The 22,687-nt window shown below is 44.2% G+C and overlaps 1 protein-coding gene across 1 annotated transcript in view; it reads right to left on the reverse strand.

Moving 5' to 3' along the window:
* The window catches only part of Bltp3a (bridge-like lipid transfer protein family member 3A), a 49,650-nt gene that overhangs the window by 1,419 nt on the left and 25,544 nt on the right, over positions 1–22,687 (reverse strand). Inside the window, exons 7-20 of the mRNA XM_090355844.1 lie at positions 21,745–21,915; positions 20,873–21,068; positions 18,404–18,490; positions 17,522–17,692; positions 16,631–16,770; positions 16,140–16,281; positions 14,903–15,096; positions 13,296–14,725; positions 9,157–9,353; positions 4,297–4,448; positions 4,061–4,211; positions 1,059–1,321; positions 549–657; positions 355–461 (exon numbers count right to left, since the gene is read on the reverse strand). Coding sequence (XP_090211970.1) covers positions 355–461; positions 549–657; positions 1,059–1,321; positions 4,061–4,211; positions 4,297–4,448; positions 9,157–9,353; positions 13,296–14,725; positions 14,903–15,096; positions 16,140–16,281; positions 16,631–16,770; positions 17,522–17,692; positions 18,404–18,490; positions 20,873–21,068; positions 21,745–21,915 — 3,510 coding nt within the window. The remainder of the gene's footprint in view (positions 1–354; positions 462–548; positions 658–1,058; positions 1,322–4,060; positions 4,212–4,296; positions 4,449–9,156; positions 9,354–13,295; positions 14,726–14,902; positions 15,097–16,139; positions 16,282–16,630; positions 16,771–17,521; positions 17,693–18,403; positions 18,491–20,872; positions 21,069–21,744; positions 21,916–22,687) is intronic.

The following is a 22,687-nucleotide window of genomic DNA, read 5'->3' on the forward strand; positions in this document are numbered from 1 at the left end:
TGGCTCACACCTGAAATCCTAGCTACTCAGGAGACTGAGATCTGAGGATCCTGGTTCAAAGCAATCCCAGGCACTAAAGAACATGAGACTCTTATCTCCAATTGACCACTAGAAAACAGGAAGTGGGACTGATGCCCCAGGGGTAAGGCAGTAGCCTTGAGCTGAAGAGCTCAGGGACAGCACCCAGGGCCAGAGTTTACCCCATGACCCCTACCCCCCAAAAAAAGAGGCCAAACACCAGGTCATACAATGTAAACTGGCCTCTTCAGCCCTCCAGGGATTTTTATTTTTAATCTGCTTTCACAATGACAGCCCCTTAGCTTATGGGAAGGTACAGTTCTATTATGTTCTTACCTGCTGCCCAAAAACCTCTTCTGTGGGCATGAGGAACATCTGTTCTTTTGTAGAGTGTATCTTTTCATTTTTAGGAACTTCAACCACTGGTCTATCCTGAGCAGCAGCTGCAGAAGAAAGTGGAAGTTCAAAGTGACAACACTGCTACTCACAAGAGAAAAGGGCAGAGAGGCCAGGAAGCCAGTGACACTCACCACTGATGTGGAAGACACCGTCATCACTCCGCGTCAGCACAATGTGCTCCATGGCCACGGTGATAGGGACAGGGCCAGGGGATGTTGGGTAGATTGGAGGGATATCATCCTGAGGAGAGAGGAAAACTGTATGATGTCCCCTTCCAGCTCAGGGCAATGGAGATAACAAACCAGCTTCTACCACTCAATAAGAAATGCCACTGGTTCTCCACACATATGCATAATTAAATGTCTCCCATTCTAAAGTTGGCACAACTGAAAAACAGACAACCTAAGGGCTTGCTCATGATTTTGCTGAATGCCAAATTCAGAATCAGGTTTCCTTACCCAACATAAGGTTTCCTTACCCAACCAAGCCTTTTGATCATTTTGCCCCCAAACACTGACAGAGAAAGCTAGTATTTTTCTCATCTGATCCACACCAAAGATTACCATAATAAGACGCTAACCATGGTATTACTAGAATTTCAGGCTTGACAAAGACTGGACATAAACCAAGGTGTCTCTCACCTTTAGGGTAATACTGGAGTTCAGGAGCTCAATCTTCATAGGGACTACCACTGGGACTTCCTCATCCTCCAAGAAGGGCCCCAGACCATTGAGTACTGAAGTGAGCATCTCAAGGTCACAGCCCTGAAGAGAAAAATTCAGGAAGCCATTTTTGGTGGCCAGGGGGGAGTGAACAGCTGCACCAGGGCCCGCTTCAAAGCGAAGGCGCACGGCTGGTCTGATATGGCCAGTCTTCAAATTTGAGGACTCTTGGAAGCTTGCACCTTGAAAAACAAGACAACACAGATACATCAGTTAATACAAGAACTATTTTAAGCACTTTACCGATACAGACATTCATAATGACACTGGTCAAAAAGATCACCGTCCTGTTCATTTTATCTGCCCATTAAATTTAAAGGCGGGAAAATGTTTAAAGCAGATGAAGCACAGCCATAAAAGTAGTGACACTCTCCATTCAGAGAGGGGTTTGAAAGAAGAGTCCAATGGAGTCCTATCAGAGGGTGATTTTTATACTGGACTCCTCCCATACCTCTTCCCTTGGGCTTTGGGCTGAAAGCTTTACCCATGCCAGTGCTAACCTGGCTCTTTTAATTGGGTGGACTCCCATTTCAGCAGGAATCCAGGCAAAAGAATCCAGGCACTATGGGAACCAGAAACACCAGGATGGGCCCCATGTCATCTGCCATGTGTTAGATCCACCACTTTTTATCCCTATCTAAGTTCCAAAATTATTTCCATCAGAACTTGCCCAAAATGACACAATGATTTAACCCAGGTAATGTGGCTTCAAATTCCATAAAGCTACTTGGCTACAATGCCTCTCAAGATGGAAGGGAGAAGGACCAACAAAAAGCTGGCCTTCAACTGGAAATGTAAGTGTGATTCAAGTGGTAAAGAGCCTGCCAAGTAAGCCTGAGGTCCTTAAATCAAACCACAGAAGGAAGAGGTTGGGGGGCTTTGCTCTGAATTTGAGATGTTATATATTAGCTAAGGGAAAGCTCTTTTTTTCTTTTTTTTTTCTCTTTTTTTTGTTGCTAGCACAGGCACTAAAAAGTCTGAGACTCTTATCTCCAATTAATCACCAGAAGTGGCACTGTGGCTCAAGGGGTAGAGCTAAGGATCACAGTTCATAGCCAGCCAGGGCACTAAAAAGTCCATGAGACTCTTATCTCCAATTAATCACCATAAGTGGCACTGTGGCTCCAGGGGTAGGGCTAAGGATCTCAGTTCAAAGCCAGACTGGGCACTAAAAAATGTGAGACTCGTATCTCCAATTAACCACTAGAAAATGGGAAGTGGGGCTGAAGCCCAAGGGATAGGGTGGTAAGCCTGAAAAGCTCAGGGACAACACCCAAGCCCAGGGGTAGGACAATAGCCTTGAACTGAAGAGCTCAGGGACAGTGCCCAGACCCAGAGTTCAGGTCCCACCACCCACAAAATCAAAACAAAACAAAACATTCCAAGTGGCAGAGTGCTTGCCTAGCAAGCATGAAGCACTGGGTTCAGTTCCTCAGTACCACATAAACAGAAAGACAGAAATAGTGCTGTGGCTTCAGTGATAAGAGTGCCAGCCTTGTGAAATCTCAGAGACAGTGCTCAGACCCAGAATTCAAGCCCCAGGACTGGCCAAAAAAAGAGCCAGAAGTAGTGCTGCGGCTCAAGTACTAGCCTCAAGCAAAAGAAGTTCAGGGATAGTGCCCAGGCCCTGAATTCAAACAGCAGGACCAAAAAAAAAAAAAAAAACAACAACAACAACAACCAATCCAAGCGAAATTAACAAGACTATCTCAGAAACAAAATACAATCCAGGTACTGATGGTTTATGCCTGTAACCTTGATTACTTAGAAGGCTGAGATCTGATGATCATGGTTTGAAGCCATCCCAAGCAGGAAAGCCTATGAGACTTTTTTTTTTTTTGAAAAAAAGCAAAAGGTAGTATAAATAAATAGTAGTAAAAGTAGGTAACAAAACACAATCCAAAAGTTCAAGGATATCATGCTGGGTTAAAGAAGCAAATCACAGTTAGGCAGAGGTAGCTCACATCTATCATCCTAGCTACTCAGGAGTCTGTTATGAGTATCTCAGGATAAAGAATTCCTTACTTGGGGCCAGGAGTTTGGCCTAGTGATAGAGTGCTTGCCTAGCATGCATGAAGCCCTGGGTTTGGTTCCTCGGTACCACATACATAGGAAAAAAAAATCTTGGAAGTGGTGCTGTGGCTCAAGTGGCATAGCTCTAGCCTTGAGAAAGCCCAAGGAACAGTGCTCAGGCCCTGAGTTCATACCCTAAGACTGGCCAAAAAGAAATCTCTACTTGGGGCACAAAGTGCATGAGACAAGTCTTATCTCCAGTTAACCACTATAAAGCAGTGGCTCAGTCTTAAGTAAAAATGCTAAAGGAAAAAAAAAATGCTAAAGGACAATTCCTAGGCCCTCTGGGTTCAAGCCCCTAATAAAACACCAAAAAAAGAAAAAAGAAGGATGCTGGTGGCTCAAGCCTATAATCCTAGCTATAGGTGTTCTTTGTAGTGTAGTAGTAGTAGCAGTAGTTAGTAGTAGTAGTTTTCATTTATTTTACAAGTATTCTTAAGTATCTGTTTTATCTTTGAAGGTAATTTTGAAATAAAGCCTAATTTTCCCATTTTTAAAAATATAGCTGATAATTCCCACCAAAGGAATGAATCTGAATAACAGAGGTTCCCTGATCAGATAAGAGTTTTCTTTTAGCAGCCACACAAACAAAGGAATGGACACTGTCTTCATGTAAATCCAGAAATCATTGGGCAGTGAAGATGGAGGCTGGCCAGTGAAGCAAAGCCCAGAAAGAGGTATGAGAGGCTCCTTGTAGAAAAGAGGCTTTACTGAAGATTCCCATCTCTCAGGAGCTGCTAGGAAAAAGACCCAAGGGCCTGACACTAAAGCAGCTGCCCTTACAACATAGGACCAGTTAATCTCTGGCTGCCCTCAGATAAATCCCACCACAAGGCCACTATTCTTACCTGTACATTGTCCATGCAGAAACTGCCAGAGTCCTACAGTGCCCAGCTGCTGCAAGGCTAGTTCCTCTGCTTGCAAGGCTACATTCAGGTCCTCACCACGTACCTCAATCCCAAAAGACACTTCATTCACCTTCAAGACCAAAACTGAGACCTGTCAAAGAAGAGTTCTTAGCTCCAAGTTTCAAACTTTCAGCCCAGAGCCTACCCTCTGCCCAGAAGAAAGTTGAGCAGCTGACCGGATAAAGGTCAAGGTGGCCACTGGGTGAAACTGAACTGTTGGCTGCTGGGGATCCTTGGCCACAACTATCTACAACAGGGCTCATGTCACCACCGGCATCATTCAGGACACTTGGCAGAGATCCTGGTAGAGCAGATTCTGGACCAGCCTCTGCATGAAAAACAAAATAAAAGAACTGTTTAATCCAACTGCCTAACAATGGCAACTGCTAAAACAATATATAACATTTGTGAGATAAGTGGAAATTTGCAGACTAATTAGATATTTGATGAATTTAAATAACTATTGTAGATTTTTAATGCATAATAATGGTATTTGGTCACATTTAATAAAATCTGTCCCTGAAAGGAACCCAACTGTCCACTGGTGGAGGAATGGATAAATGAAATGTAGCATATCCATACAGTAGAACAGTATGGAGCCTTACAATGTAAGAGGATTCTGATAATACTACAAAAAATAGAATATGAAATATAGAATATAATCTATAACAATATACATTACAATAAATTAGTCACAAAAGGATGAACACTGTATTATGACTCCACTCAAACTCACAAAATTCAGAAACAGAAAGTAGAAGAGTGTGGAAGGCTGAGAGGAATAGGAGTGAAGAGCTGGTGTTCATTGTTGTGAGGTAAGAAGTCAGGAAGATACATGATGGTAATGGCTGCACAACAATGAAGATAGACTTAAAACCACTAAACTGTACACTTCAAAATGCTTACGAAATAAATTTTACATTAATTTCACCACAATTTAAAACATTTTAGCCAAGAACAGTGCCTAGTCCCTTAGTTCAAGCCCCGGCACTGGTTTAAAAAAAAAATGACAGAATGAAGCCGGGCACAGGTGGCTCACACCTGTTATCTTATCTACTCAGGAGGCTGAGATCTGAGGATCACAGTTCAAAGGCAGCCCAGGCACTAAAGTCCATGAGATTATTATCTCCAATTAACTGCTAGAAAACCAGAAGTGGTAGAGTGACAGCCTTGAGCTGAAGAGCACAGGGACAACGCCCAGGCCCAAAGTTCAAATTCCAGAAAGAAGAAGAGAGAAGGAAGAAGGAGGAAGAAGAGGAAGAGGAAGAAGAGGAAAAAGAGGAGGAAGAAGAGGAAGGAAGAGAAGAAGAAAGAAGAAGGAGGAGGCAGAGGAAGAAGTGGAGGAGGAGGAAGATGAAGAGGAAGAAGAGGAAGAAGAGGAAGAAGTGCTAGAGTGCTAGCCTTGAGCAAAAGAGTTCAGGGACAGCACCCAGGCCCAGAGCTGAAGCTCTAGGGCCAACAACAACAACAAAAATGTCAAAGTGCCAGTGGCTCATGCCTGTAATCCCAAGTACTCAGGAGGCTGAGATCTAAAGATCCTAGTGCAAAGCCAGCCCAGGCAAAACAGTCTTGAGAGTCTTTTTTTTTTGCCAGTCCTGGGCTTGAGTTCAAGGCCTGAGCACTGTCCTTGGACTTTCTCAAGGCTAGAGCTCTACCACTTGAGCTTCAGCACCACTTCCAGCTTTTTTCTATGTATGTGGTACTGAGGAATCGAACCTGGGTCTTCGTGCATGCTAGGCAAGCACTCTACCACTAGGCCAAACTCCCGGCCCAATTGAGAGTCTTATCTCCAAACAACCACTAGAAAACAGGAAGTGGAACTGTGACTCAAGGCCCTAGCCTTGAGCAAAAAAGCTCAGAGACAACACCCAGGCACTGATTCCAAGCCCTACAACCAGAGAGAGAGACAGAGAGACAGAGAGAAAGAGAGAGACAGAGAGAGAGAGAGAGAGACAGAGAGAGACAGAGAGACAGAGAGAGACAGAGACAGAGACAGACAGAGAGAGACAGAGAGAGAGGGAAGGGGGAGGGAGGGAGGGAGGGAGGGAGGGAAGGAAGGAAGGAAGGAAGGAAGGAAGGAAGGAAGGAAGGAAGGAAGGAAGGAAGGAAGGGAGTAGGTGGCTCACTACTGTAATCCTAGCTACTCAGGAGGCTGAAATCTGAGGATCAAGGTTCAAAGCCTGCCCGGGCACAAAAGGACCTAAGACTATTAGCTCCAATTCACCTCTAGAAAATGGAAAGTGGGACTTGGCTCCAGGGTAGGGTGGTAGCCTTGAGCTGAAGAGCTCAGGGACAGCACCGGGGCCCAGGAGTAGGGTGGTAGCTCAGGGACAGCCCCCAGGCCTGTTCAAACCCCATGACCCAACAAAAAGAAAAAAAAGGAAGAAAGAAAAAGGAAAGAAAAGAAAGGAAAAGAGACAGAAAATATATGTTCTGGGTAGGGAGTTTGGCCTAGTGGTAGAGTGCTTGCCTAGCATGCACCAAGACCTGGGTTCATTTCCTCGGTACCACATACACAGAAAAGCCAGAAGTGGTGCTGTGGCTCAAGTGGTAGAGCTCTAGCCTTGAAAAAGCCCAAGGACAGTGCTCAGGCCCTGAGTTTAAGCCCTCAGACTAGCCCCCCCCAAAAAAAGAAAGAAAACATATGTTTTACACACCCACGTAGAACACATCTATAATCATTATCACTCCAGAGACCAAGACAAGGAAATAGCCAAAGAAATGAAATCAGTATGCTGGGGATACATCTGAATCCATGTTCACTATAGCACTTATTTCCCAAGAGCCAAGTTGCAGAATCAACCTCCATGTGTCTATCAACTAATAGGTAGATGATGAAAATATGGTATACTATTTAGCCTTTAAAAACAAGGAACTCTTGTTATATAGGACAATATGGATGAAACTAGAGGATATTATGCTAATAAATGAGCCAGGCAGAGAAAGGCAAAAACCACATATTCTCACTTATATATGAAATCTGAAACAAAGAAACACATACAAAGAGCAGAATAGTGGTTACGAGGGGCTTGGGAGTGGAAGGAATGGAGAGATAATGGTCATAGGATTTAATGTTTCAGCTAGAAAGGAAGAATAAATGATAAGTATTTGAGGTAATGGATATGTTATTTAGCTTGACTTTAAAATTCTATATTGTTCATCATATCTTCATTTCTTTTTCTTTTTTTGCCAATCTGGGGCTTGAACTCAGGACCTGGGCACTGTCCCTGGACACTTTTTGATCAAGGCTCTGCCACTTGAGCCACAGCACCACTTCTGGCTTTTTCTATGTATGTGGTTCTGGGGAATCAAATCCAGGGCTTCATGCATGTTAGGCAAGCACTCTACCACTAGACCACACTCCCAGCCCATAGGTTCAGTTTCTATCTTGCCTATTTTTTTTTTGGCAGGGTGGGGGTGGCAGTGGGGGTGGGGGAGAGGCAGTCCTGGGCTTGAGCTCAGGGCCTGAGCACTGTCCTTGGACTTTCTCAAGTCCAGAGCTCTACCACTTGAGCCTCAGCACCACTTCTGGCTTTTTTCTATGTATGTGGTACTGAGGAATCAAACCTGGGTCTTCAGGCATGCTAGGCAAGCATTCTACCACTAGGCCAAACTCCCAGTCTCGGGATCCAATCTTTAAAAAAAAAAGCAAGCAAGCAATCGAGCAAGAAAAAAGAAAGATGCTGGGAGTATAGATCAATTGCCAGCATGCTCAAGGCTTGGTTTGGATCTCCAACAAGAAAGGAAAGAAAGGAAAAGGGAAGTTGGAGAGAGGAAGGGAAGTAAAAAGGAGAAGGGAGGAAGAAAGGATTCTCTTTAGATACTCTCATATCTCAAAAAACTTTAGTAAGTTTCTATTTCATAGTCTAAAAGAACTGTGTAATTCCAGAGGTGATGGATTTAACTCCTAGAAGTTATTCATTTTATCTATACACAAAAATCTTTAAATAACTTTCAACAATAAAATACATAGGCAGAAACCAAAAAAAAAAAAAAAAATGACAGCCAGGCCTCAGTGGCTCATGGCATTAATCCTAGCTACTCAGGAAGCTGGGATCTAAGAATCACAGGACTCTTATCTCCAATTAACCATCAGAAAGAGCAAGTGACACTTTGGCTCAAGCAGTACAGCATTAGCCTTGAGTTGAAGAGCTCTGAGAGAGTGTCCAGGCCCAGAATTCAAGCCCCATGACTGACCAAAAAAAAAAACAACAACAACAGAAAATAAACCACTAATACCAAATACAAAATTGGCCCTTTCTCCATAAATGCACATCTGTAAGACTACCAATTTCTCCGTTAGTTTGAATCTCTTTTTTTTTTTTTTTGGTGGGTCATGGGGCTTGAACTCAGACTGGGCACTGTCCCTGAGCTCTTCAGCTCAAGGCGCTGCCCTACCCCTGGGCCTGGGTGTTGTCCCTGAGCTCTTCAGCTCAAAGTTGCTGACATACTCTTGAGCTAAGCCCCACTTCCCATTTTCTAGAAGTTAATTGGAGGTAAGAGTCTCAGGTCCTTGTGTACTGGGGCTGACTTTGAACCCTAATCCTCAGATCTCAGCCTCTGAGTATTAGGATTACAGGCTTGAGCCTCCAGGATACTGCTTAGTTTGAATCTTTTTGTATGCTAAAAATCAAGTATTTACAGGTAAGTCAAAGCCACAATCTACTAAATTCTCTCCTTTATCTCTATTATCAAGTCTCAGCTTCCCCCACCCCCACCCCCACCCTTTTTTTGTGGGAACTTGAACTCTGGGCATGGTATTGCCCCTGAGCTTTTCAGCTCAAGGCTATGGCCCCACCTCCTAACCCTTTAAGCCACAGCTCCACTTCCAGTTTTCTGGAGATTTATTGGAGATAAGAATCTCATGGACTTTTTAGTGCCCATGCTGCAGTTCTCAGATCTCAGCCTCCTGAGTCGCTAGGATTTCAGGCGTGAGCCATGCACAGCTAGTCTCAGCTCCTCTTGAACCCTACTTTGGCACAATATTGGCACAAAGAGCCAATATTTTAGACTTCTGAAGCTTTGTTCCCACATACCAGACTCCAAGAGCATCACAAAGCTATCACTGCCATCACTGTCCACTGAAATTCTGTCTTCAGGGCCACTGCTGTCCAATGAGACACCATCAAATGACTGCTGAGATACTGTCCTCTTCATGGAGAAAAATCGAAGTCGGGCAGCACCTCCACTCACTGGGGCTGCCACTCCTTCATCTGTCTTGGCCATAGACTCCCTATTTAAAACAAACAAAACACAGAAAATAAAATGTCCAAATGTAGCTTTGAAAACATTTTGGTTTCTATGTCTAGGCAATACATTTCCCAACCCAAACATTAATTTGGCTATTATCTATTGTAAAAGGATGAAGTTCTTTTCAACCACAAAAGAGGCCCATCAGGCTGGGCACTGGAAGCCTATGCCTATAATCCTATCTACTCAGAAGACTGACATCTGAGGATCTCTGTTCAACCTCAAGCTGGGCAGTAAAGTTGAGGAGACTTTGGTTTCCAAATAACTACCAAGAACCTGAAAGTGGAGCTGTGACAAGTGTACAGCATACCTAAGCCCTGAATTCAAGCCTCAAAAAAGGGAAACCAGTTACCAATATCCTAGGACCTGAAGGTACTATATATTCATCCTGTATACTCCAGGCAGGAATATAGAAAAGAGAAACTAATGAGAAGCACATTCTGTGTCCTCAAAGGATTTATAATGTATTGTGAGAGAGATTTACACAAATACAGCATTCTATGAAAATAAATCATACCTGCATGCCGTGAAAGAAAAGTTAAGAAGAAAAAGAACAAGAAGATAGAGAATGGTTTTGTGAAAGTGACAAGTACAGGGCATTCTTCGGGGTGGGGTATGGGGAAAGTGGGGAGGGTGGGGAGGTAGCACAATCAGAGGGACAGAGTTACAAAGTGAAAGTAGCTCAGGCCAGCTCTAGTGTGGGAAGTAAAACAAGCTCTGCTGGGTCTTAGGTATCAATAGGGAGGGGGAATTACTGGATAAGGTGAATGAGGATGAATGTGTTCAAAGTAATTTATCTGAATATAGAACAATAAAAATGGTTGAAATTGCTGGGTGCCAGTCACTCACACCTGTAAATCTAAATACTCAAGAGCTGAGATCTGAGGATCACAGCTCAAAGCCAGCCTGTGTTCTAAAGAGTCCATGAGACTCTTACCTCCAATCAACTACCAGAAAACTGGAAGTGGCTGTGTGGCTCAAGGGGTAGATTGCTAGCCTTGAGCTAAAGAGCTCAGTGTGGGAAACCAATATGAGTCTGGGGTCTAACAGAGTTATACTCGAAAGGCCTATGTTGAGGATAAAGGGTAAAGAGTACAATCTGCCTGCCTTTGTGCAAGGGTGGAGTGCCTAAATTCTCACGGGTCGTGACAGTGTGCTTTGATAGTATTCCCAGACTTGTTTGGTTACCCTCTCCCTCCAGGAGATAGATTTGCTGAGAATAACTTGATAGTTGAGACTAGATGATTCTTTATACAAATAATAAGTCTTCTGAGAATTCTTGTTATTATTCAAGTATGGAACTGTAGCTTGATTGCCAACATAAGCAATTGCTTTCTGTTCTCTTGTACTAAGGTATAAAATAGACAAGCTGTTAAATAAAGTTGTCAAATGCAGCAATTGCTCTGGCCCTCCCGAACCTCTCTGTCTCTGTCTTATTTTTCCTTTTAGCCTCTCAGCCCTATTCTTCGAGGACCCTTGGCCGGCTGCCTCCGGCACTCAGGGACAGTGTTCAAGCCCCCTGACCAAATGAAAAAAAAAAAGAAAGAAAGAAAAAGCAAAAAAATGATTGAAATAGTTTTACAGGTATAGATATGCGTAAGTGATAGAGGAAGTGAGTCTGATCAGGATACATGATGTACATGTATGGAAACATCACAATTAAACACTCCCCCTCTCAACCTTGCACAATTAACATAATCTGTCAGTCAAGGGACTTGAACTCTAGGCCCGGGCACTGTCCTTGAGCTCTTAAGCTCAAGGCTACTGCCCTACCCCTTGAGCCACAGTGCCACCTCTAGTTTTCTGGTGGTTAATTGGAGATAAAAGTCTCACAGACTTTAGTACCTGGGCTGGCTCTGAACCGAGATCCTCAGATCTCAGCCTCCTGAGTATCCAGGATTACAGGCTTGAGCCACTTTGCCAAACTTGTATGCTAATTTTCTTAAATGTAAATTCCAAAAAAATACTGAAAATGAACTCAATAGCAACTTGACTGTCATAAGAGTCCACTGGTCTGAAAAAGAGACTACCAATTTGGGCAGTTAGAAAGTCATTATTGATGTCTCAAAAGAGCTGTATCACACATTTTTCCCTTTTCTTTTTCACCTCTCCCTGTTCGCATGTCTCTTAATCTCCATTTAGTAAAAAAAAAATTGGGGTGGGGGAGGTTTCTTTGATTTGCAGTAATAGGGATCCAATTCAAAGTCTTGCATAAACTAGGCAAGTATTTTACTGCAGAGTTATATTCTCAGCCCATTTCTCCATTCAGAAAAGGTAGAACAACAGATTATGGACGTGACCCAACTGGCAGAATGGAAGCATGGGCCTAAAGTTCAATCCTCAGTACGGCAGAGGAGGGAGGGGAGGAAGGAAGAGAGGGGAGGAAGGCTAAAAAGACAGAGGAAATGAATGGGGAGCAGGCATACACTTGGGGATTAGAAAATCCATTGGAAAGAATATTATATAAAAGCTGGGACATGGTGGTATATATCTGTAAGCTTAGCACTCAAGAGGCTAATAAAGGATCACAAGTGACAACAAACAAAAGAAGAATATTTATAGCCGGGAATAGTGGCTCATATCTATAATCCTAACTACTCAGGAGGCCCAAAGCCAGCCCAGGCACTAAAGACCACAAGACTCTTATTTCTAATTAACCACTAGAAAAGCAGAAGTGGCACTGTAGCTCAAGGGGTAGCTCTTCAGCTGAAGCTGAAGAGCTTAGGGGCAGTGCTCAGGCCCAGAGTCCAAGCCCCAAGACCAACAACAACAACAAAAAAGAATAATTGTGCTAGGTGCAGCTCAGTGGTAGATCACTCATATAGCATTCACGAGGCCATGGACTCAATCCCCAGCACCAAAGAAAAAATCCAGGTGCAGTGACTCATGCCTGTAATCCTAGCTACTTAGGAGGGTGAGACCTGAGGATTGAGTTTCAAAGCCATCCTAGGCACTAAAAAGTCTGAGTGGCCAGGAGTTTGGCCTAGTGGTAAAGTGCTTACCTAGTATGCACAAAGGCCTCGGTTCAATTCTTCAGTACCACATGCATAGGAAAAGCAGCCGAAAATGGTACTGTGGCTCAAGTGGTAGAGCTCTAGCCTTGATAAAGCCCAAGGACACTGCTCAGACACCTGAGTTCAAGCCCCAGGACTGGTTTTAAAAAAAAAAAAAAACCTGTTCAAAAGTCCAAAAAACTCTGATCTCCAATTAATCACCAGAAAACCAGAAGTGGTGCTGTGGCTCAAGGGGTAGGCTGGTAGCTTTGAGCTGAGCGCTCTGGGACAACACCCAGGCCCAGAGTTCAAGTCCCACAACTGACTAAATAAATAATAAAAAGAAAGCCAGACACATGCCTATAATACCAATAACTGGGAGGTAGTAGCAGGAGAATCATGAGTTCAAGACCATCCCAGGCCAGCCTGGACTACATTTTTTTTGGTGGGTCATGTGGCTTGAACTGGACCTGGGCACTGTCTCTGAGCTTTTCAGCTCAAAACTACTGCCCTACCCTTGAGCCAAGCCCCACTACCTTGCTGGTAAGAGTGAGGTCCTTTGGTGCCCAACCTGGCTCTGAACCTTGATCCTCAGATCTCAGACTCCTGAGTAAGTAGGATCATAGGCGTGAGCCACCATGCCTGGCTACATTATTTTATAAATATAATAAATTCAACAAAAATTATACAGACCTAGGAATTGTTCTGATATAACATGTCTACATTAATAATTGTAAATCAGTAAAAGAAGATAATCTAATTCTAAGAGGTAATAAACATTGACTTGACAACTGCTCATTGAGCAGGCCATTCTATGTGTTCTCTTGGACTACATCATGGAGCTTTCAGTGTAGCCAGAAGGAAGGCTTAACCCCAGTGTTTAGAACTTGAGGAGGAGATAGGGGAACTAAAGGAGGCAAAGAACCACTCACTTGGCAGGGGGCAAGGACAACATCTTGTGCATTGTGGAGGTCATTCGGTCCCTTCCCAGACTGAAAGCATCCTTAGTTAAGGATACAGCTTCTTTGGTCAGGTCCATGGTGGCATGCAGCGCTTCCTTGGTAGCATCTTTGGTCATGTGAATAGCACTGGACAATTCTCCCTCAATGTTCTTCACAGGGGTGGAGTCTCCCTGCCCATTCACAGTAGGAACCTTGCCAGCTGCAGACTTGAACACTGATGGTGGGGTGGAGGCTTGATCTCTGCTCAGCTGCTTGGCCTGTAGAGACTCCACTGCCTCATGGCCCTTTCTTGCCAGCTGCTGTGCAGGTGGACCTGAATCCTGCAGCTCTCCATTACTATGTGGCTGGGCTGCACTAGCATTTTCAGTGTTACTGTTTTCAAGCACCTTCCTGGGGCTTGCTGGGCCCTGATCTGAGGAGGCATCAGACTTTAGTTCCTGATCCTCTAATGGAGACAGCTCTGAATCAACTAAGCTAGTGGTATCTGAACCTGCAGAGTCAGCATCAGCAGTCCCAGAGGTAGGATGCATGAGCAGTGCTACCTCAGCACTGGGAAAGAGAACACCAATACAAGCTGTCTGGTCCTGCATGGGAGACCCAGTCATGGCTTCAGTGTCCTTAGTCAGCTGCTCCTGAAGCCCCTGCAGCACCTCCTTCAGTCGGAGCAAGGCCAGGTACTGGTAATGGTCCAGCCTCACGCAGACATGGGCAGGGGAGTGTACAAGCATGTGAACATCTGCTACATCTTCTAACTCTGTCAGAGGTGCTTTGTTGTCCACAGCACCATGGCCTTCCCTGACAATCTCTGCAACTTCTGTAAGACCTGATAGGCTTTTCAAATCATGCTCAGTCTTCGACCTCTGATGAGGCACAGTTTCAGAGGCAAGGGATTCAGAATGGGCAGGGCTGCCAAAGCTAGCAGATGGTTTTAGCCTCCCTTCTGAGGCCAAAAGGAGCTTCTGTGCCTGGGCTTGCTGCCAGCGGAGAGGCAGACAGGCCCAAATGGACAAAGGGAAGGGGGCCACAAAATTCAAGGTATGGCCTTTAAAGTTCTCTATTCCTTCAAAATCTAGGGAGATCTGAGTGAAGTGAATGGACCAGAGGTCCTGGGAAGCCTTAGGATTTGGGGGAGGGTGAGAGGAGCGGGGATCCATTTGGAAAGCATGATGTAAAAAGAGCATGTGCAGAAGACTAAAGCCACCAGGAACCTTGGGAAAGTGGTCATAATTAGAATGAAAGAACTCAGCAGCAGCAAAACCCCGGAAAAGACTCTGGAGGTCTGGAGAGCTACAGTGTGGGGCATGACGTGTGTTGGTGGCAATCATGCCTGATGCAGAAAAGACAAGTGCTTGGGGTCGATGCATCTCTGCCTGCTGTCTCTTTTCCAGTGGGAAGCTTACCTGCAGAAAGAAAATAAAACATACTTCAGAACAGCTAATGTGAACGATCTTCTGGGCTGGAAAACAGTTTTATTTTGTTTTACTTCCATCAAATGGAAGAACAGAACTATGGAGGATAGTTGTAAGGAAAACAGAACTATGGTTATCAACAGAAGACAAAAATTTCACTTTCCCTACCTTCAACCGGAAGGCATCCAGTCGGATGTCCAAATGCTCATTTTTCTGTCTTGATTCTTCCAGCTTGTAGATAGCCTTAAACTGCTCCAAGCTACGGTATAAATCTAGGCAAAAGAGGTTTCCCCAGAGCAAACTAACAGGATCCACTGTGAATGTCAGACCATTTAACTGAATGTAGAGATTGGGACAGGGAACTGTAAAGCAGAGAGAAAAGAATCATCAATATAAAGCAGTAGCTGGGCCGGGAATTTTGCCTAGTGGTAGAGTGCTTGACTAGCATGCACGAAGACCCGGGTTGAATTCCTCGGCACCACATATATAGAAAAAAGCCGGAAGTGGTGCTGAGGCTCAAGTGGTAGAGCTTTAGCCTTGAGAAAATCCAAGGACAGTGCTCAGGCACTGAGCTCAAGCCCAGGACTGGCAAAAAAATAAAAATTAAAAAAAAATAAATAAAAGGCCGGGAGTTTGGCCTAGTGGTTAAAGTGCTTGCCTAGCATGCATGAAGACCCGGGTTCGATTCCTCGGTACCACATACATAGAAAAAATCCGGAAGTGGTGCTGAGGCTCAAGTGGTAGAGCTCTAGCCTTGAGAAAGTCCAAGGACAGTGCTCAGGCCCTGAGCTCAAGCCCAGGACTGGCAAAAAAAAAAAAAAAAAAAAAAAAAAAAAAGCAGTAGCTAGTAAGAGTCTTCTTATTTACTAGCTAACATTTATTTTATTGTCAAGAGAGCAAATATACTCATACAAGGCAGTTTTTTCATTTTGGAATGTGTGTGTGTGTGTGTGTGTGTGTGTCTATCCTGGGGCTTTAACTCAGGCACTGTCCCTGAGTTTCATTTGCTCAACACCAACACTCTACCACTTGAGCCACAAACTTTTTTGGTAGTTTACTGGAGTTAAGAGTTCCAGAGATGGGAGTGGGAGGAAGGAAATGGGGACTAAAACATGAGAAAGGGTAACAGTGTTTGTGAAGTAATGCACCTTCCATCTGGTGAATATAATGTAACCCTTCTATTAATTACAATAAAAAATATATGAAAAAAAGAGTTCCAGAGATTGTCCTGCCTGGGTTGGTCAAACCATGATCCTCAGATGGAAGCCTCCTGAGTAGCTAGGACCACAGATGTGTATCACCAGCAGTAGGGCAGAGTTTCTCAATTAAATATGCAAATTTATGCAAAATCCTAACAACACCTGACAAAGTTTAAACAGAAGAAATGGCCAGGCCTCCTGCTCACCTGGAAGCTCTTGATTATCTGGGAAGTAATACTCTGTGAACTCAACATGAATGGCAGAGACCTGAGTAGGGAAGTTGTGAAGCTTGCGACTGCAGGAGAGAAGTGTAGATGGCTTCTTACTGGGCTGTCCAGCTGTAGAAACCTAGACAATCACAACTTATTATTAATACGTGTAACAGCACTCAAAACAGAATTCATTTTCCTCCCAGGAGCACCTGCTCCATCCTTCCCTGTCACAACGGTGCTTGTCATTTTATTTCTAAAATTCTCACACCTGCCTCGAATGTTCCCCAAGTTACTTTTTTTAGCATGAGGTTGTAGTAGGGCATCCAGAAAAAAACCTAGTAGACTTTTCAAGTTCTTTTCTTAGAAAAAACAGACCCAACTGTCAACCATCAGAACTGAAACCAACAGTCCCTGGATTCTAGTTTGTTTACACTGTGCCAGAGTCTTCTAAGTGAATTCTCTAATCATGTTTCCAGTGTCCTCACCTGGTGGATGTCGAGGTCATCCACTCGCACAACCATGCAGCTAGAGCGTAAGCGATTCCATGCTAGAGGTCCAAAGGGAGCCTGTCTGCCCTGAGAGGGGTTTATCTCAAGAGGGTTCTTTCGTGGACTAGAAAGTGAATCTAAATAAATATAAAAAGATGGAAATTCTATTAATTCACTTTTTTTTCCCCAGTTCTGAGTCCTGAACTCAGAGTCTAGGCACCGTCCCTGAGTTGCTTTTGCTTAAGGCTAGCACTCTACCACTTGAGCCACAGAGCCATTTCCAGATTTTTCTGTTTATGTGGTACTGAGGAATTGAACCCAGGGCTTTATGCATGCGAGGCAAGCACTTGGCCACATTCCCAAGCCTTAATTCACTCTTGATAGGATTAGGAAAGTGAAAAATCCTAAAATCATTAATGCCGTAAGTAGGAAAGAATGCTCAACTCTAGATGGAACCCAAACATATTCTCCTTAAGACCAAGGTAACATAATAGCCCACTGACAAATAATGACAACTTCCCTCTAACGTGAAAACTTCCTCTAGAAAAAAGGACACTAGGGATCGGGAGTGTGGCTCTAATGGAATAATGCTCACCTAGCATGCACGAAGTTCTGCGTTTGATTCCCTGGTACCACATATACAAAAAAAAGCCAGATGTGGTGCTATGGCTCAAGTGGTAGATGCTAGCCTTGAGAAAACTCAAGGACAGTGCCGAGGCCCTGAGTTCAAGCCCCAGGACTGGTCAAAAAAAAAAAAGGTGACACTAAATGTCACACCATATGATATAGTTCCATTAATTAAATACTCCATTTCTTATCTCCATTATTTCTCAAAGAGAGATGGTAAGAGGTTAAACAACTAGAGTCTTTCAGTTTTTCTTAACCCACCTGATTTCTTTCGGAATGAAGAATCAACCCCCAGATGCCAGGGTGATTTCAGACCTGTCTCTTCATTCCACTTCTCCATTTTACTCTGAAATTCCATCACCAGCTTCTCGGCCCAGTGGCCTCGGGTTTCCATGGCCTCACAGTGCCGTACCCAATGTTTGCAGCTATCACCTGCATAACATAGAAGCAAAAAGAATTTAGCCCCAAGTCATGATCCAACACTCCAGTTTTTCCTTCCTGTCAATATACTCACAGTTCATTCCCAATCCAGAATTCTCTAGGATAAGGAAAAGTTATTCACTGAGAATAACCAAGGTTTTCTGAACTCCACATGTAACATTTCCCTAAGGATGCTAAAGGATAGCTGCTAACTGTTGTCATCATCACCTTTGACTATGGCTTACTGGAGTGACTCTAATCCTAGTGGAGATAAGGAGCTAAACGCACAATCAAAAGCACATCTTGGCTGGGCACTGGATTGGTGGGCTCACCACTGTAATCTAGCTAATTAGGAGGATGAGATCTGAGGATCACAGTTTGAAGCCAACGCAGATAGACAAACATAAAAGACTCCTGTCTCCAATTAACCACCAAAAAGGTGGAAGTAGAGCGGGGCTCAAATAGTGAGCACTAACTAGCCTTGAACAACACAAAAGCTCAGGGACAGCTCACAAGCTCCTACTTCTTCCCTACTTCCTCTCATCAGTCACCAATATAAGACCATCCAAGTTTCCAGAAGATGTCCTCTTGGATACTCCCAATACCTCTCTGAGCATGCACTGTAATCTCTGACAACACCTAATCAGTCAGGGATGAACCATGGAATCCATCCTCAATATTCTGAATCATGGTACAACTGACCCCATTCAGATTTCTCCTAACCTGCCCAGTGGAAGGGATAGTAATCAAATGCCATCTTGCGGAAGGTAAGCTGCATAGCACCACCCATGAGTCTGTTTGCAGAGACACCTACAAGAGAAAAAATACAGGTGAATAGCACTGAAACAAAGAAGACATCTAATCACTACCAGAAGCATTTAGGAGTCTTTTGGAGGGCCAGCATCAAAGCCCAGTCAGTGACACCATGCAATTCAAAGGCCATTAGGACAGGTGACTTCCAAGACTTCAGCCCTACTCTTCTGAGTTGCAATTGTAAACACACATGCTCTAAAAGATTCCTCATCTCAAAATTATAAAATAAGGATGCTCCATTGTCTCTAAATGGCTGGCAGGTTCCCAATATTCACAGAGTGAACAACATACCAAGGTATGGTCAGCTAACCATCAGTCTTGCATTTTAAAATAACTCATTCATCTAGATGTTGGTGGCTTATGCCTGAAATTCTGCTACTCAGAAGGATAAGATCTGACGATTTCCATTCAAAGACAGACTGGACAAGAAAGTCCAGGAGACTCTAATCTTCAATTAACCAGCAAAGAGCTGGAAGTAGAGCTGTGGCATAAGTGTCAGAGTAGTAGTCTCGGGACAGTACTAGCTCAGGGAAAGTGCTTGGGCCTTGAGTTCAATCCCTAGGATTAAAACTTCCTTAAATTGCACATAGTAGGCTAATTTAATATAAAAATAAATATTGGGGCCGGGAGTTTGGCCTGGTGGTAGAGTGCTTGCCTAGCATGCACGAAGACCAGGGTTCGATTCCTCGATACCACATACATAGAAAAAAAAAGCCAGAAATGGTGCTGAGACTCAAGTGGTAGAGCTCTAGCCTTGAGAAAGTCCAAGGACAGTGCTCAGGTTCTGAGCTCAAGCCCAGGACTGGCAAATAAATAAATAAATAAATAAATATTAAGTCTACAGTCATTCATGTCTTAGCATGAATTACAGGGGTTAGGCACTTGAAGAGAACAGTGCTACCCCTCTCTCTTTCTCTCTTTCTCTCTCTCTCTCTCTCTCTCTCTCTCTCTCTCTCTCTCTCTCTCTCTCTCTCTCTCTCTCTCTCTCGTGGGTCATGGGGCTTGAACTCTGCCTGGGCACTGTCCCTGAGCTCTTCAGCTCAAGGCTACCACCCTACCCTTCCACTTCCCGTTTTCTAGAGGTTAACTGGAGATAAGAATCTGAGGTCCTTTTGTGCCAGGCTGGCTTTAACCTTGATCCTTAGATCTCAGCCTCCTGAGTAGCTAGGATTACAGGCATGAGCCACCGCCCTGGCCACATCTCTTATTAACAAGCAATGCTACAAATCTCTCAATTACTTGCTCTTAATTTAAGACTTCTGAAAGGATAAAAAACAAAAAATACCTAAAGCTTATAGCTGGGTAAAGGAAATGGAAGGAGAAAGAAAGAGAAAAAAAAGGAAGAGACTGAATCAAGGTCTTCTTAAAAGGTAGTTATAGGGCTGTAAATATAGCTTAGTGGTGAAGTGCTTGCCTACCATGCACAAAGCCCTGGGTTCGATTCCTCAGTACCACAAACACAGAAAGATCTGGAAGTGGTACTGTGGCTCAAGTCATAGAGCACTAGCCTTGAGCACAGAGAGGCTCAGGGACAGAGCCCAGGCCCTGAGTTCAAGCCCCAGGACTTCACCTTCGCCACCACCACCGCCGCCACCGCCACCACCACCACCACCAACACACACACACACACACACACACACACACACACACACACGCCAATAATCCTAGCTACTCAGGAGGCTGAAATCTGAGGATCACAGTTCAAGACCAACTGGGGCAGAAAAGTCTCAGTGAGACTCTTTCTAACTCCATTTAACCACTCAGGAAAAAAAAAAAAAAATGGAGGTGGAGCTGTGACTCAAAGTGTTCTAGCCTTCAGCAAAAGAGCTCAGAGACCTTACCCACGCCCTGAGACCATTATACAGTGGGATACAGCTCAGTTGTCTAGCATGTGCAAGGTTCTGGATTCAGTTCTAGTGCTAATGAAGTATGACAGGTGACCCCAATATCCCCTAAAGACTGAATAATAGCACTCACACCAACCTGGAACTACTATAGAATGGCTGAGGCCAGGGCCAGGAGTTTGGCCTAGTGGTAGAGTGCTTGCCTAGTATGCATGAAGACCCAGGTTCCATTCCTTGGTACCACATACATAGAAAAAGTCGGAAGTGATGCTGTGGCTCAAATGGTAGAGTTCTGGCGTTGAGGAAAGCCCAAGGACAATGCTCAGGCCCTGAGTTCAAGCTCCAGAACTGGCAAAAAAAAAAAAAAGAAAAAGAAAAAGAAAAAGGAATGGCTGAAGCCCAAGTAACACCTGTGACTAAGTGAAACCAAACCAAAGACTCTACAGTGTTTCCAGAAAAGAGCCTCATCTCAGACTCTGTCCAAAATTAAACAATGATATGGACCATCCAGCCCAGGTTCATGCCTCACGGATACCTGGCTCTCGGGATTGGCTGTCATCACAAATATGCAGGTCCAAACGTGAGATAAGGAGATGATAGGAGGATTCTTTCACATCAAATTTCTCAAAGTACTGGCTGAGACGGCTGCTGCTGCTGTTACTGCTGTTGCCCTGGCTGCCACCAAATGCCTGGGCCCATGTCTGCTGGGCACTGGGTGCAGGGGGAGTAATCTAAGAGTGACAGAGAAAAGCAGAAAGTCTGGACACTGGGAGCTACTTCATGGGCTTTCTTTATGCTTCATCCTGGTCTGAGCAAAACCACAGTTTATCAGGATATCCCTTCACCCTCACTCCTACTTGTCTAGTAGCATAGCTCTCTCCCAACTAAATAATTCACACTTCAAAAACCTAATTGTATTTAGTCTTATACTAACTGAGTTTTGTTCTCAAGTATGAATTGCCTTTCAAGCTATCCCCCACCAGAAATCAGCTGACTGATGCTAATGTATCTCTTCCCAAGAAGTCTTCCCTAAATGCTCTGTCACACACTGCATGGGAAGATGTCCAAGAACCTTGGTACTCTCAGGACAACGTTGACTAAAGCTACTAAAGGTACAGTACTTATCACGCCCCACTGTAACAACTTGCCTATAGTCCAATGTCCAAGACAGTGAAAGCCCCAACAGGAACAAGAGGCTTTTTCTACTTTTCTTCCTCAGTGGCTAGCCTGTATAGCTGACAGTGCTATCCAGGGATCAGAGTAAATGAAATATGAAAGGTTCAAAAATATCTAAAGTGACAGATTCAAACGCAAGTCAAATAAAGTGTCAATCCAACCTATGTTGTTACAAAGGAAGTCTGGTCCACTACCTCCCCACTCCCAAAGGGTGTCCATTTTGTGTGTAACCTGAACAGGTTCAGGGGCCAGACTCTTTCTTTGCTGGGCTGCCTTCTCCATGGCCTCACTCAGCGACTCAGCATACTTCATCATAGCCTTGAGCTGTGAATCAGTCAGTACCCAGAGCAGGTCATCCAGCAGGAACATCAGCTTGGAGGCTATCACATTGCAATCTTTGGTCTGGAGTGAGGGGAGGGGTCGGAAACATAAGGTTTACCAGCTTGTATCATTCAAATCCCACAAAGTGATTATGGCCAGTTTAGAAGTAGCAAGCACTTGAGAGAGCCTATTAGTTACAAGAGGACTCAAGTTTGGCTCTAAACTAGTGGCTCACGCCTATAAGCCTAGCTACTCAGGAGCCTGATAAGTGGGGATTGTGGTTCAAAACCTGCCTGAGGGCTGGGAGTTTAGCTTTGCGATAGAGTGCTTGCCTAACAGGCACCAAGACCCAGGTTCGATTCCTTGGTACCACATACGTAGAAAAAAGCCAGAAATGGTGCTGTGGCTCAAATGGTAGAACTCTAGCCTTGAGAAAGCCCAAGGTCAGTACCTAGGCCCTGAGTTCAAGGCCCAGGACTAGCAAAAAAAAAAAAAAATACCTGCCTGAGAAGAAAAGTCTGTGAGACTCTTATCTCCAATTAATTACCAAAAATGTCCAAAATAAAGCTGTGGTTCAAGTGGTATAGAGTATTAGTCTTGTGCACAAAAGCTCAGGGATAGCACCCAGGCCCTGAGTTCAAGTCCCAGGACTGGCATGCACACACACACACACACACACACACACACACACACAAAGTACTGGGGGGAGGGAGGTTAGCCTAGTGGTAGAGTGCTTGCCTAGAATGCACAAAGACCAGGATTCAATTCCTCGGTACATAGAAAAAAACAAAAATGGTGCTGTGGCTCAAGTGGTAGAGCTCTAGTCTTGAGAAAGCCCAAGGACAGTGCCCAG

The sequence above is a fragment of the Megascapheus bottae genome, chromosome 22, assembly GCF_031878675.1.
Source record: "Megascapheus bottae isolate mThoBot1 chromosome 22, mThoBot2.hap1, whole genome shotgun sequence".
NCBI lineage: Eukaryota > Metazoa > Chordata > Mammalia > Rodentia > Geomyidae > Megascapheus > Megascapheus bottae.